Raw genomic sequence first — 12789 nt, 5'->3', positions numbered from 1 at the left:
TAAAATATATCTGGTTCCCGTCGTACAATGTAGGAAATAATGCTAAAAACACATAGGCCATTTTCGAGTTCACGTCTGCCTCCTCTTCAAAGCGAGTCTAACTGCGAAGAGTTTGTGATGGTAATTAGTTCTACTTTACATATGAATGAAAACTAATTTTCATACGAAAAACTTCCCACTTTGACTCGCTATTAAGAGGAGGTAGACATGAACTCAGAAATAGCCTATTGGTACGAACGGTTTCAGAGTAAAAAATAGAGAATTCTCTATTTTCACATACACTTTGTTTGCCCCCGAAATTTTGCATTAACTGCTCAAATGCTCTTGGGACACTGCATATTCCAAAGAGCAGTTGAAAACTATGGTTTATGCAAAATTTGGGGGCAAACAAAGTGTACAAAGTTTCGCATTTGTATGGTCGGCGTTGTCGTTAAAACCTCTTATTTTTACATGAGCTCGGATTCCTTTGTTCTTTTCGGGGGGAATATATTACATAACCCCCAAATCAAATGTCTGAAAAGTTGGGTGCGGCTTTGATTGTTTGAAGGGAAGAGCTGGGCTAATGAACAGCTAATTTAAATGCGAGGGGATTATGTGTTAATATGCAAGGGGGATAAGTGACTTATTCCCCTCGGGCAACGCACGCGGGGAATAAATTACATAACCCATCGCTTCAGGCCGATAACTCTTACAAATTTGGTGATTTCACGAAGTTATTATGCAGAGTACGGCATTAAAATGTGCTAAAATGCGCCGCACGAGCAACACGATTACTTTTTTCCTCTACAGCAACGGCATGCCCACAAAACAAGAATATCATTGGTTAAGAAAAAGGATCAAAATCAAAGGGGCAATTAATGGATTTCTACCTATAGCTTTCCTGTAGGCTTCAATAGCAGCTGAAGTATTTTTCCTTTCCATGAATTCATGGCCCATTAGTGTCCATGCCGACGTGTACTGTGGATTGAGTTTAAGTGCACGCTGGAAGTACGTCACTGCTTTCTCGTGCTGGTCATGAAGACTGTAGTAGTTTCCTAGAGATTATAATTAGGTTTATGTTTGACTAACATTTTTTAGGGGGAGAGGGCTGAGGAAGAGACATTAAGGTGGTTTATTTTAGGGGTACATGAAAACTGTACTTCTCTCATACCCAGGGATCCCAAATTTCCGTCCAATTTGCCAGATTTCTACGTTTTTTTCTGGCGACCATGCCCCCTTGTTAAGTGGTTTAGCAAAGAAAGGACTTTTTATCAGCACTTACAGTGAATAAACGGATGACTTAAACGACAAATAAACAATTAAAGTTACTTCATCACACTTTTCTTTATTTGGCTGGCCAAAAATCTCTCCTGAAATTTAGTAGCCTGCCAGCAGATGTTTTGGAATCTCAATCTGCTTTTGATTCACTTTCATAAAAAGGGGAAATAATTCCCGTTGCAGATTTCTCTTGACACTTGTGCAGATTTATTCTTCCCTGTTAGGCAAAAATAATAGTGGGTATTTAATTCAAGCCCCTTTTACACAACCTAGCTAGAATTTTAGCAGCAATCTTGCTTCTGTTCAGTCTGACTTAGTAATTTGCCTCCTACAAAAACTAGGTGAAAAACAGCCAAAAACAACAATAAAAGAGCACAAACAACATTAAGCCCCAAATTGGTGTTCTTTGGAGAAACAAAGCTGGCCTAAAATTATACGATTCTGCTACTCCAATCCCTTGCATTTTTTGGCAAACTCTAGCATTACAGCAAGGGGACTTTTCATGAATAGACATGACTGACCTATCACACAGCATGTTTCCTCTCTGTATTTATCAATGCTGTTTGTATGATGAGCTAAATAACTCAACTCTGGCTTCATTTCCTGATATGGATATAAAAAGGAAAGGAACCTGTATAAACTTCAATTTCCTGGTTGGCCTTCACTAGTCCTATCATTAAGCATACATTTAAGGATGCTGCCTACTATTGTTATTGCGCATATGTTCTGCGCATCTTGAGATACATGGGTTTCCTATCGGTGATGCTTACCAATACAGTGATATTTTTGCACAGTTTAAAACTATCCTCGGCTGAGAAAGTAGATCTTAGTAAGTACTCTTTGTATTCAAAAAGAAAATTGGGGGTAACCATGCATTTTTCAGAGATAATTAAGCTTCAATTTGAGAAAGAACGCCATACATTGCTTTGTATTATAAAGCTTTTCACAAATATTATTCATCAATTATGTTTGAAAAATGTGTGGTTACCCCCAATTTTCTTTTTGGACTTCCATAACACTTGTTAAGATCTACATTTCCTACAAAATCATAAACCAGGGCAAAAATACCTTTGAATTAGTAGGCACAGTCCTTAATATTTACAATGGACATATTTTTGTAAACAGAGGTTTACATTCTTATTTCTGCTGTTCAGTGATTCATATTGACCAAACCTTGTGAGAAAGCTTTCAATTTCATGGCATACCACTGGAATGAGATTGAAACCAGAGAGCACCAACTTGTGATTGATATATGAAGAAATTGCTTAATCCAGTGATCTCTATGTACATGAGATCACTGCTATTCATCCAAATTATACAATTTTGGACAGCAGTCCCTCACACCTTCTGAAAAGGCTAAAGAAAAAATTCACACTAGAGCAGAACAAATTTGTTGTTATATAGCTGGCTTCCTTATCTGGTGGGCCCCTTTAACCAATTAAGCAGATTATCATTCAGGACAGTGTGTTTGGCGTATCAGCTCTCATAAAGAGGCTACGAATTGGTGTTGTAGCAGCTTGTCTTGTTTTTAAGTCCAAGTCATTGCCTCTATTGTTAAGTCTTTAGTTTCTGGTTTGTGTATCAAGCCAAACACAAATTTTGCAGGCTGGAAAATCTCTGGCCTCATGCCCTTAGTGACAACCCTGCTCTTATTTAAAGCACTGTGGTTATAACGCACATCTCACCTTGACGTAAAGAATGTTAGAATATGTATCCATATGTTCTAGTGAATATGGATCCTTCTTTTGTACTTCTTGGAATAAGTCACAAGCTGCTACAAAATCTGCAGGCATAGAAGTGCAGAAATGTTAGAGTCCAAGGCAGGATTTAAACCTACATGTACGGCTTGAATCCTACCTACAGCGGTAGGACTTTGCTTTTTCAGCTGTATTTTTGCATCCTTCCCACAGGGCACATAACTCCTTAACAGCACAGGACTCTGATTTTTCAGTACTGTTGTCCTTTTACCCATCACCAAACAACTTGCTTACCACGTTACCACTAATCTGCATCTGTAATAGGGAGCTTAGAAAATGAGGACGATGACGGCTACAAGGAATTAATTTAAAAATACGAGTTCACGTTATTCATATCACTACGAAACTATTTCATGTCATTTCGTGGTAAAAATGTGTAGTAAATGTCGAGGAATTAAACTGGTATGAGTGGGTTGGAAGCGTAGAGAGAGAACTGAAAATTCATCGTCATGCGCTTACGTCCTCCACAGAACCTTGAATTTGGTCATTTCATGTCGTCATTTGGGAGATGACGGCAAAGAAATGTACAAAAATGTAAAATGCACGTGCAGAGCCATTGTTTTTGATCACTAAACCTATTGTTTGGTAGTGTCGTCGTTGCCATCGGCATCGTGGTTTCATAAGCGCCCTATTAGCACTAGGACAACTTCCCCTGACTTTTAGCTGTTTTTGTGCATGTTTGGATATAGCATTGAGAGGCACTGGTGCAAAACACAGGTCTCAGGTCACTGATCTTGTTTATCTTGTTTACAAGTCTCAGTGTTTTACCAATACAGAAACAAACCTGAACATTCATTAAAGCTAACCTTAGGTCTAAAAACTCTTGTTTAGGTCTAATTAGGCCTAAGGTTAGCTTTAATGAATGTTTATGTTTTTTTCAGTATTCATTCAGTAAAACAGAGACCAGTGAACGAGACCTGTGACCTGAGACTTGTGAACATTTTGTAGTATGTACTGAATATGAGATATAAGGCCAGCCAGCCACATTTGTTGGATAGAATAGGATAATGGGATACTATAAATCACATGATACAAGATGACAACTAAAGCGACCCACATCAAAAAGTTCTCAATTCACTCCCATCTGTATTTTCACATGTTCTACACTTTCTATTAACTACAGGGTTTAGACAAATTGAAGTGATAATTAATACATTAGAGGAATACAAATAGGTGTGATTCAAATAAATTTGGCAGAGAAGTGACAAAAGTAGCAGATGCTTTTGAGTTAGCCACTGACAGGAACTTTCAGGGTCTCAAGATTTCTGCCAACAAAATAATTGACCTGCTCCAAACTGAGTGGCTTTGTAGCTCAGTTGGTACAGCATTGGATCTGCCATATAGCAGTGGACATGGGTTTGAATCCAGTTGAAGCCACTTGAATTTTTCAGGTGTCTACATAAGAGACAACTGCTTAAATTGTCCAGTTCATTGCAAAGATCACTTCATCCTTTATGTAAAAACCCCTGCTTTGCTAGAGCGTCATGCAAAGATCTTTAAAGACATTTCAGTTCGTTATTCAGATAAGAGGCAACCATTGATGTTGTTTGCTCCTCAAATATCTGTAAGAAAATCTTGAAATGTTACAAAATACTTACATCTGAAAGTATTAAGCAAGGCATGTCTCTAAGAGAACACTTTGGTAATACTACCATGTTTTGGACATATACATGTAAGGCTTGAGTTGGAAAGGAATTGAAAATCAGAGATTTTGGAGTATAGTCCTTGCTTTATTTAAAGTTTGTTTCTTTCATTGGTGTGATTTCACATATTTTTCAAAACTTTGATAATAATTTACATGAAAGGTGATCTTTATTTAAAATGTAATGCTTATACATACCTCGTGCATGATAATGTGCTAAGGCGGTCTGAAGTAGGATGTATTTGTTTTCCGAAAACCCTGCTTGACTAAGGTTTGCATATTTTTCTAGTCCTTCGTCATTCATCTGAAGATCGATGGCCACATGAGCTTGAAAGAACTGTGCCATCCAGTGGGAGGGGAGAGAAAGAGAGTGGAGCTGAAAAAAGGAAAGAAAGAAAGCAGGGGTTACACATACATGTTGTTAACTTTCCACCCCAAAACCGGCTTCCACTGATGGGTAAAAGTGTCTGGCACTAGACAGAGTAAAATCGAGAACAGTCACTCGTAAGAGGAAAATGGCTAAATTATTTGACCATTTTCTTCCGTTTTATTGTGGGATAGGATAACAAGAAGAGAGGAACTAGGTCTGTGAGCATGGTTGCCGCAGTCATGACGGCAGTCCATGCAGTGTTATTATTTTGCTCGCTTTGAGACTTAAGAAACCCAAGAACTCCCCTTGACAGGTCACAGTACTCTAAGTGAGAGGCATCATCCTCTCTAAGGGAACCTCCACAGGGCTGCAGTCACAATACCCTTGCAGAGATCCCAGAGCCCCCAGGGCTGCAGTAACAATATCCTGGGGGCCCTACACCCACCATACCCAGGAAGGTCCCTATATTCAGTGGGTCACATGACCCACCCCTCTCCAGGAGACACTACTCCTGGAAGAGGGTCCTAGACTTTAGAGATTTGAATACTTTGTTGCCATAGCAACCACAAAAGAGGGGAAAATAGTAAGTCTATGGGCCTTAATCATACGGCAGCCATATTGAGTCCTGCAGGGTTGAAAACTTTTGTTTTGCCCCACCGAAACATTTCAACAGCACATGCTCCAGAGTACCCAGCAATTTTAGGCAATTGTCTGTAGTAAATACCAGGGATCTCATGCCACTCTTGACTGTCCCAAGTGGCAGCAACCCAGGGAGTGGGGAAGAGATAAAGCGGACGGTCGCCATTTCAGCTCAAAATCCAGGTCCTAACGCAAGCAGTAGTTACGGGTCCCCCCCCCCCCCCAACTCCAAGATGAATTAGACCAAAAAAACCGTATTTTTGACTTCAAACTCTGTATTAACTTAAGGTATGGGGTTGATATAGGCTTTAAGGGGACAAATGCATCTACAGCTGTAGGTTCTCACAAATTTTACCTACAGCAACTGATCCCTCTTTGCCTATCAATATGGGACACCACTTACAAAAGCTTTAACCTCAGAAACTAGGCAGCTTTTGTCTATGTGTGGTTTTGATGCCTCCCAACATACTGGCCACAGTTATAGGATTTGAGCAGCTACTACTACTGCTTCCTCAGTTGGCCTTCCCCCCTGGCTCATTAGCTACTAGGGCATTGGTCTTCAGACTGTTATGTGAGATATAAATTATACAAGTACAGTGCCCACATTCTCTCGTCTTTGGGGTTAGTCATCATAGAGATTGCTTCATTTTAAGTTGTGGTTATTTCGCTGGATTTTTTACACCTCGAAGGAATAGTGGGGTCTTATTAAATTTCAAGGATGGTGCATAACCCATTCGTCTTTGGGGAATACATGTCGTGTATTTGTGGGATACAGTGCTCCCAGACAGGTCTCACTTAGCCCAAAGGGCCTTATTTGCGTGGTGGCTATGTTGGCCATAGACAATAGATTTCATACCCTGAGCCTTGCAATTGAAGAAATTGGGGTCCGTTGTTAAAAAGGGGGTATTCCTCCTTCAGTACTGCTGGGGATACAGTGAAAATGGTTAACCACAGATGACTGTCAATTTCGGACAAGTCAAGAGTCTTATTATTGCCCGCTTGTTGCCGAAATTTAAGTATAGATATCCTAACATAACCTTTATGTAGCGGGCAGCATATCTACGATTTTGTAATAGCTCCTGAGAATGGTTAGGATACTTAGTCCACTGCCCGATGTCAGTTACATCGTTGATTTTTGCAACTGCAGCACATACAGTCGGACTTGTCAGGAGTTTGTAATTTAGGTTCAATGTGGTGGAGTCCTAAAAAAGTTGCAGCTACAAATCAGTAGATAATATGACTCACAGTTTCTTTATCGCTACAAAGGGATGACAGCTCTAGCCAGGAGCCCCAATGAAGAGGTTCTTTATTGACAGATTCCTGCATCACTTCCAATGCATCCTCTCTTAAGTCAAGTTTCTTCAAAACTATGCCATACCTGACCACGACAAAAATGGAATTTGAAGTAAGATGCCACCTGTGATCTGGAACTTGTCTCACCTCATTTTGTCAAGAACAAAAAACTAATAGGACATGGCTGAGCAAGGTAAACACAGTTGTCAAATGAATAGAACCAGAGTTCAATATAATTTGAAAGATTTGCAGCCTTTGAGCTCTATCTTGGAGCCATAGTCATATATTAAATTGATGGAAAACAAGAAGAGAGCGCACACTCCCAGGATAACTACTGAACAGATGAACAGAAGAAACAAAGAAAGAGAAAAGGTGCTGTATACTGTAGTCAAAGTTGTTATGGTTTAAGGGCGGAGAACTTACTGGGTATTTCTGTGGGTAATAAAATTCACATGCCCTAGAGTTCCCGTAACAAAATATGGTACATGTAAGCAATTATGTGACAACAGAAACCATTGATTTTGTTTGCCCTACTCTTAAAAAGCCTTTGTAATGAATGCACTTATCACCTCTACAGCAAGTTGTTGGTAATTTGTGAGAGGCTGGATTAAAAGAAAGATGTATGACTCCCTCGACTTTCAAGCTTTTGACTACAATTTTTCCTAGTAAATTGTAGAAGATAGAGTGCCAATTTAAATGATTTGACAGAATAACAAGAATATAATTATTTCAATAATTTAAAAGAAATTTTGTATTTAACTTTACTACCCCAGTATAAAACATTGCATTAAAATATTAAACATGGTAAAAAATTAACGGTAAAGTTTAAAATGTGACGTTTCGACTTAACTTAAATTGCCCCTAACCCCCATTTTCTTTTTTCGCTAAAATGAATCTTCGCACCTGTTCGAAATGCATTGCGGCCTCATTTTCCTTTTTCTAGCAAATCCTGCCTTTTTATAGGCTTCAAAACCAAGCATCTTTTGTTTACGGCTGAGTCAGAAGGGGAGTGGGTCTATTCCTGATTTGACGTCACAAACTGATTTACATTGTATCAACTCTTTGTAAACATGCATGCAAAGTAGATTGTGAACTCAAATCAGGAATAGACCCACTCCCCTTCTGACTCGGTCGTGAAAAAATTAAAGATGCTTGGTTTTTTGCAAGTTTTGAAGCCTATAAAAAGGCAGGATTTGTTAGAAAAAGGAAAATATTTCGAACAGGTGCAAAGATTCATTTTAGAGAAAAAAGTATTTTGCGGTTAGGGGCACTTTAAGTCATTATAAAGCAATGAAATTAAAAATGAACTTGAATATATAAAGCAAATAAAGCATGAAGTTATGCTGTTTACCCCAGAGACGCAATCTAGTTTAAGCAGTCAGTTCTCTATTCTTAAGAAATGCCAAACTAAGTTTGATTGCCTTCTGTATGAAATGTTCTTCATTAACTAATTTAAAGGAACTTAAGCCTTCACTCAATACTCAAGAGGACTTCATTTGAGCTACGCTTTTTACTTGATTGCATCTCTAGGGTAAACAGCATAACTTCATGCTTTGTTTCATTATATATTCGAGTTCATTTTTATTTTCATTGCTTGATAATGACTCAAGTTAAGTCGAAACGTCGCATTTTAAACTTCTTTACTGTTTTTTTACCATGTTTAATATTTTATCGCAATGTTTTATAGTGAAGTTCAATAATTTAATTATGGAATTCCAGGGTCATTCACAAATTCGAACATTTGAAAGTTCATTGTTACAATGAAAGCAAAATTAATATTAAGTATGGTAAAAAGTCAATAATTCTTACAAGAAGAGACCAAAACCATCAAGATCCTTTCTTTTTTTGCACAATTCTGCTCTTAAAAATGTCAGGGCCTTGTTTACTACAGTTTCTTGTGGACCTTAAAAAACAATTTGCAAAAGATGCATAAAAAATATCCATAGGGTCAATACCAAGAGGAGGGAAAAAATATTAAACTTCAGGGTTGTGGCATACCTAAAATGTCTGTCATGTCATCATTCTTGTGTTTTTCACCTGCCTTTGATATAAAATTTAATTTAATTTCAGCAAAACATGACAAAATAAGTACATTGTAAGAAGATGATCAATTAGGTCATAGCAACCAGGAATGGCACAATTTCATTTCCACCTCCATACACATGATACTAGTTTACATTGAGGCTTCATTAAAAATAAGCATTGTCCAGTACAGTGGAACCCCGGTTTTAACGATATGCCAAGGCAGCATTAAAATTATATCGTTAAACCGGGATATCACTATACCCGAATTCCCGGTATAACAATATTGTGGGAAAATTTCTAAAAATATCATGACTATACTGGGATAAAGATATTCAAAGATATTCAATTAACAAACTAAATATTAAAGGACAACGAGGATGTGGCGAATAAAGCGGCTTAAGATATGTCAATTAACATTGGCTACTGGAGCGTACAAAGACCACTCATGACTGTTGACAGAAACATTGATGATAATTATTGTTAATGTAGTAAAAGTTTGTTTTGTTAGACTATGAGCATTTCCTGTGGTCTGTGATATTGATTTTATTGTTATAACCCGAAATATTTTGTGCTCGGTCAACGACATTCCCATTGTTAGACCAGGAATATAATTATACCGGGGTTCTGCCCCATACATTTTGCTATAACTTTTGCTGGGCAAACGAATGTTGATCTTTATAGAGCGGTTTTCAATTCAGTGTCGAAAGTAATAGACCAATTTCGATATATTAAAATTCAGTCCTAAACAAAAGACATCATCTTGAGGCTCTGGGGAATAAACTCATACAAATCCTTATATTTATTTCCCAGAGCCTCGAGTTGATGCCTTTTGTTTGGGACTGAATTTTAATATATCGAAATTGGTCTATTAGCGAATTGCTTTGGTTTTGCATTTACTTCACTCAGTGATTGGTTGAAAGTTCTCCTGCCATTTTTTCAACCAATCAAAAGTGAAACCAAAACCAATCGTGGCTTGTGCGTGCACATTTTCCCGCGCTTTGTGTCGGCTATGTGCAATTACTTGGAGTTTTGATTGGTTTAATGGATTGTCTCCGTGCTTCTTCATTGGCCAAAGTAATTACTTTGGTTTTGGTTTTACGACAGTCATTTGAAAACCGCTATACCAGGAATAATGTTACACCAAAGATCGTTAAACTGGGGTTCCACTGTAAGACTTATTCTGGTTGGGCTTGCCTGGGCAAATTATGAAAATCTCAGAAAAATCTGACTTCAGCCTCTGCCAAAGAACTCTCAGAACAATAATAAAAAGACATGATTTATATTGTTGCAGTTTTCTCAGTTTAATGCAGCCAGCGGTTTTTCGGTATGTGCCATGTAACATTTTCCTTTGAAGAAGTAAAGTCTGCCATAACTTTAAACTGGGTAATTGTTATATATCTAAAAAAGATATGTTTTTAAGTATGGTCATCTATTAGAGCTACATATAGCCTCGTACAACTGTTTCAAGGCGTGCCTACGGGTCACAGAACCGTTTGTCAGAGATTTAAAATAGGTAGAAATCACCTAACTCTTGATACAGCTCTAGATTAAACTCATATGTGGTTCATACCAGTCTTGCAAAAATACTTTCTAGCTGTCTTGATGGGTGCTGCTCTGAGTTCAAAAAGATGTCCCAAAAGAGGGATCTGTTTGCAGGGCTTTCCTGTTGCCACAGTAGCTTTTTACGTCACAAAAATGACCGAATCTTTTTCAACAATAATTGGTGTTTGATAAAGTACCACAACATTGCTGTTTAGTGATAATTAGTGTTGTAGTGTCAATCCTTCTAATAAGAACATTTCTTTCAAGTGTTGAAACTGGTTTGAGCAACCTTAAATTAACTGTAGGTCCAAGAGAAGCAAGAGATTTGAGGTTTTAGTTAACTAATGGTCAGCATTCACCATGATTCAAGCAACTCAACCCTGGTTTCTAGGACTATCTAAGAAAGAACACTTGCAAAGCTATTCAAATAATTACTCACCAAATAACGTGAATACATATAAAGAAAGTATGCCTTTTGGCTTGTGCATCCTTCCAAAAAGAATGCTGCTCTGTCAAACTCCTTAAGATCAAAGAAAGTTTTACCCAGTGTATATTTATCAAAATCTTTTACAAACTGTTCATCAGAATAATCAGTTTTGGGAAGGTAAACAGATGAAGTAAAGGATGGAATAGAAAAGGCCAGCTCTGAAGACCTGCAAGGAAAAAAATGCCAAGGATTGAATTTCTGTGTGATAATTTGGTTCAAATGACACCTAAATTTAACGCCAAAAATGCTTAAAGAGGTCAACTCAAAAGTGCAGGCTTGTGTGGAATATTGAAGTTGCATTTAGGTTATAGCTGAATCTTGGAGTTTACGAGCAGTTGTTTTCACCTGTGATGAGTGCTTTTGTAGCAGTTGCTAAGAAGCATAAAATGAAACAAAGAGAGTATCCAAGTACCCCAGAGTCTCAAACAAAGAGGATATCTCTTCCTTTTATTTACTGGGCTGTGGGGTTAACAATTTCACAAGTTCTATGTTTAGTCTATAAAGCGCAAGTAGGCGGCAAAGGGAGAAGACAAAACGCGGAGCCCTACTTCGTGGAGTACCCTATGGACTACCCAAATTGAGTACCCTAAAAATACTATTTCGAATGAGTACTGTTGATCCATGTGTAAGCAGCATCTCAAATAGTGCTTACTTAAGCCTCAACACCCATTTTAAACAGCATTGTTCAACAGTATTTAAGTCTAAGCACCCATTTTAAAAAGGTTAGCTTACATGAAGTTATCGGCCATCACAACAATAATCGAAAGCTAACCTTTTTAAAATGGGTGCTTAGACTTAAATACTGTTGAACAATGGTGATTAAAATGGGTGTTGAGGCTTAAGTAAGCACTATTTGAGATGCCGCTTAGACATGGATCAACAGTACTCATTTGGAATAGTATTTTTAGGGTACTCCATTTGGGTAGTCCATAGGGTACTCCATGGAGTAGGGCTCCGTGTTTTGTCCTCTCCCGGCGACAAAGCCTGAGGAGAATGGATAATGCGTACTGAAAAAAATTGGACCTGCTCTTAACTGTGGCTTCAAAGTTCAGTTGGACCAGAGCATTGCATCGGCTTCGCAGCGGTCATGGGTTTGAATTCCGTTGAAGCTGCCTGAATTTTTCAGGTGTCTATAAAATGACGATAATCAATTGCTTAAATTTAAATTAAACCCCTACAGGAGACCAATCTGGGCATGGTCCAGGCTTTTTTGACCCCTAAAAGGGACCACATTAACACACAGAGAAATAAAAAATAGAGTGACTTTTAATGATGGCAAAGACATTATCATCTAATTCTTTCACCTATGTGAAAAAATGTTAAATGTCAATATACACTTTTATATTTCTTCGCGCACAACCCTAAAGGAGACCTTCACGGCTACATATGATTGTTTTGCCCAGAACACCCTAAGTGAGACCAAAATTCGAAATTTACTCCCCTAAGCGAGTAAAGCAGTAGAGCATCCGAACTAGTAATCAAAAGGTTATAGGTTGACAACTCCTGCAAAGGAGTGCTCGCATTTCTTTGAGAATCCCATCCCAGACAACAGACCCTGGCAATCGAACCATTTTAGGTTATTGATTAATAACTTCACTTCATCCATCAATTAAAACAAAACGTCAACGGTTACTCAAGCTTATCTTACCACTTGGCACTATGGAGCAAACCTCTCTCTGAACATTCTTTTACCGCGAAAAGAAGGTCTCTCTTGATCTCGGGGAGACAGACACTCGACACAGCCGCCATTTTGTTTTTGAAAAGTTCGCGCGCAAAT

The 12789-nt window shown here is 38.2% G+C and overlaps 1 protein-coding gene across 1 annotated transcript in view; it reads right to left on the bottom strand.

The window, feature by feature from the left end:
• Nucleotides 1-12789, bottom strand: part of LOC138041041 (cell division cycle protein 23 homolog) — a 22553-nt gene extending 9764 nt beyond the window's left edge. Inside the window, exons 1-9 of the mRNA XM_068886817.1 lie at nt 12661-12789; nt 10965-11178; nt 8957-8999; nt 8768-8861; nt 6911-7043; nt 4855-5032; nt 2943-3040; nt 1779-1860; nt 870-1034 (exon numbers count right to left, since the gene is read on the bottom strand). Coding sequence (XP_068742918.1) covers nt 870-1034; nt 1779-1860; nt 2943-3040; nt 4855-5032; nt 6911-7043; nt 8768-8861; nt 8957-8999; nt 10965-11178; nt 12661-12761 — 1108 coding nt within the window. The 5' untranslated portion in view covers nt 12762-12789. The remainder of the gene's footprint in view (nt 1-869; nt 1035-1778; nt 1861-2942; nt 3041-4854; nt 5033-6910; nt 7044-8767; nt 8862-8956; nt 9000-10964; nt 11179-12660) is intronic.

This window comes from Montipora capricornis, chromosome 3 (genome assembly GCF_036669925.1).
Source record: "Montipora capricornis isolate CH-2021 chromosome 3, ASM3666992v2, whole genome shotgun sequence".
NCBI classification, from domain to species: Eukaryota; Metazoa; Cnidaria; class Anthozoa; order Scleractinia; family Acroporidae; genus Montipora; species Montipora capricornis.
Note: the sequence above shows the minus strand (reverse complement) of the source record. Positions and strands in the feature narration are given on the sequence as shown.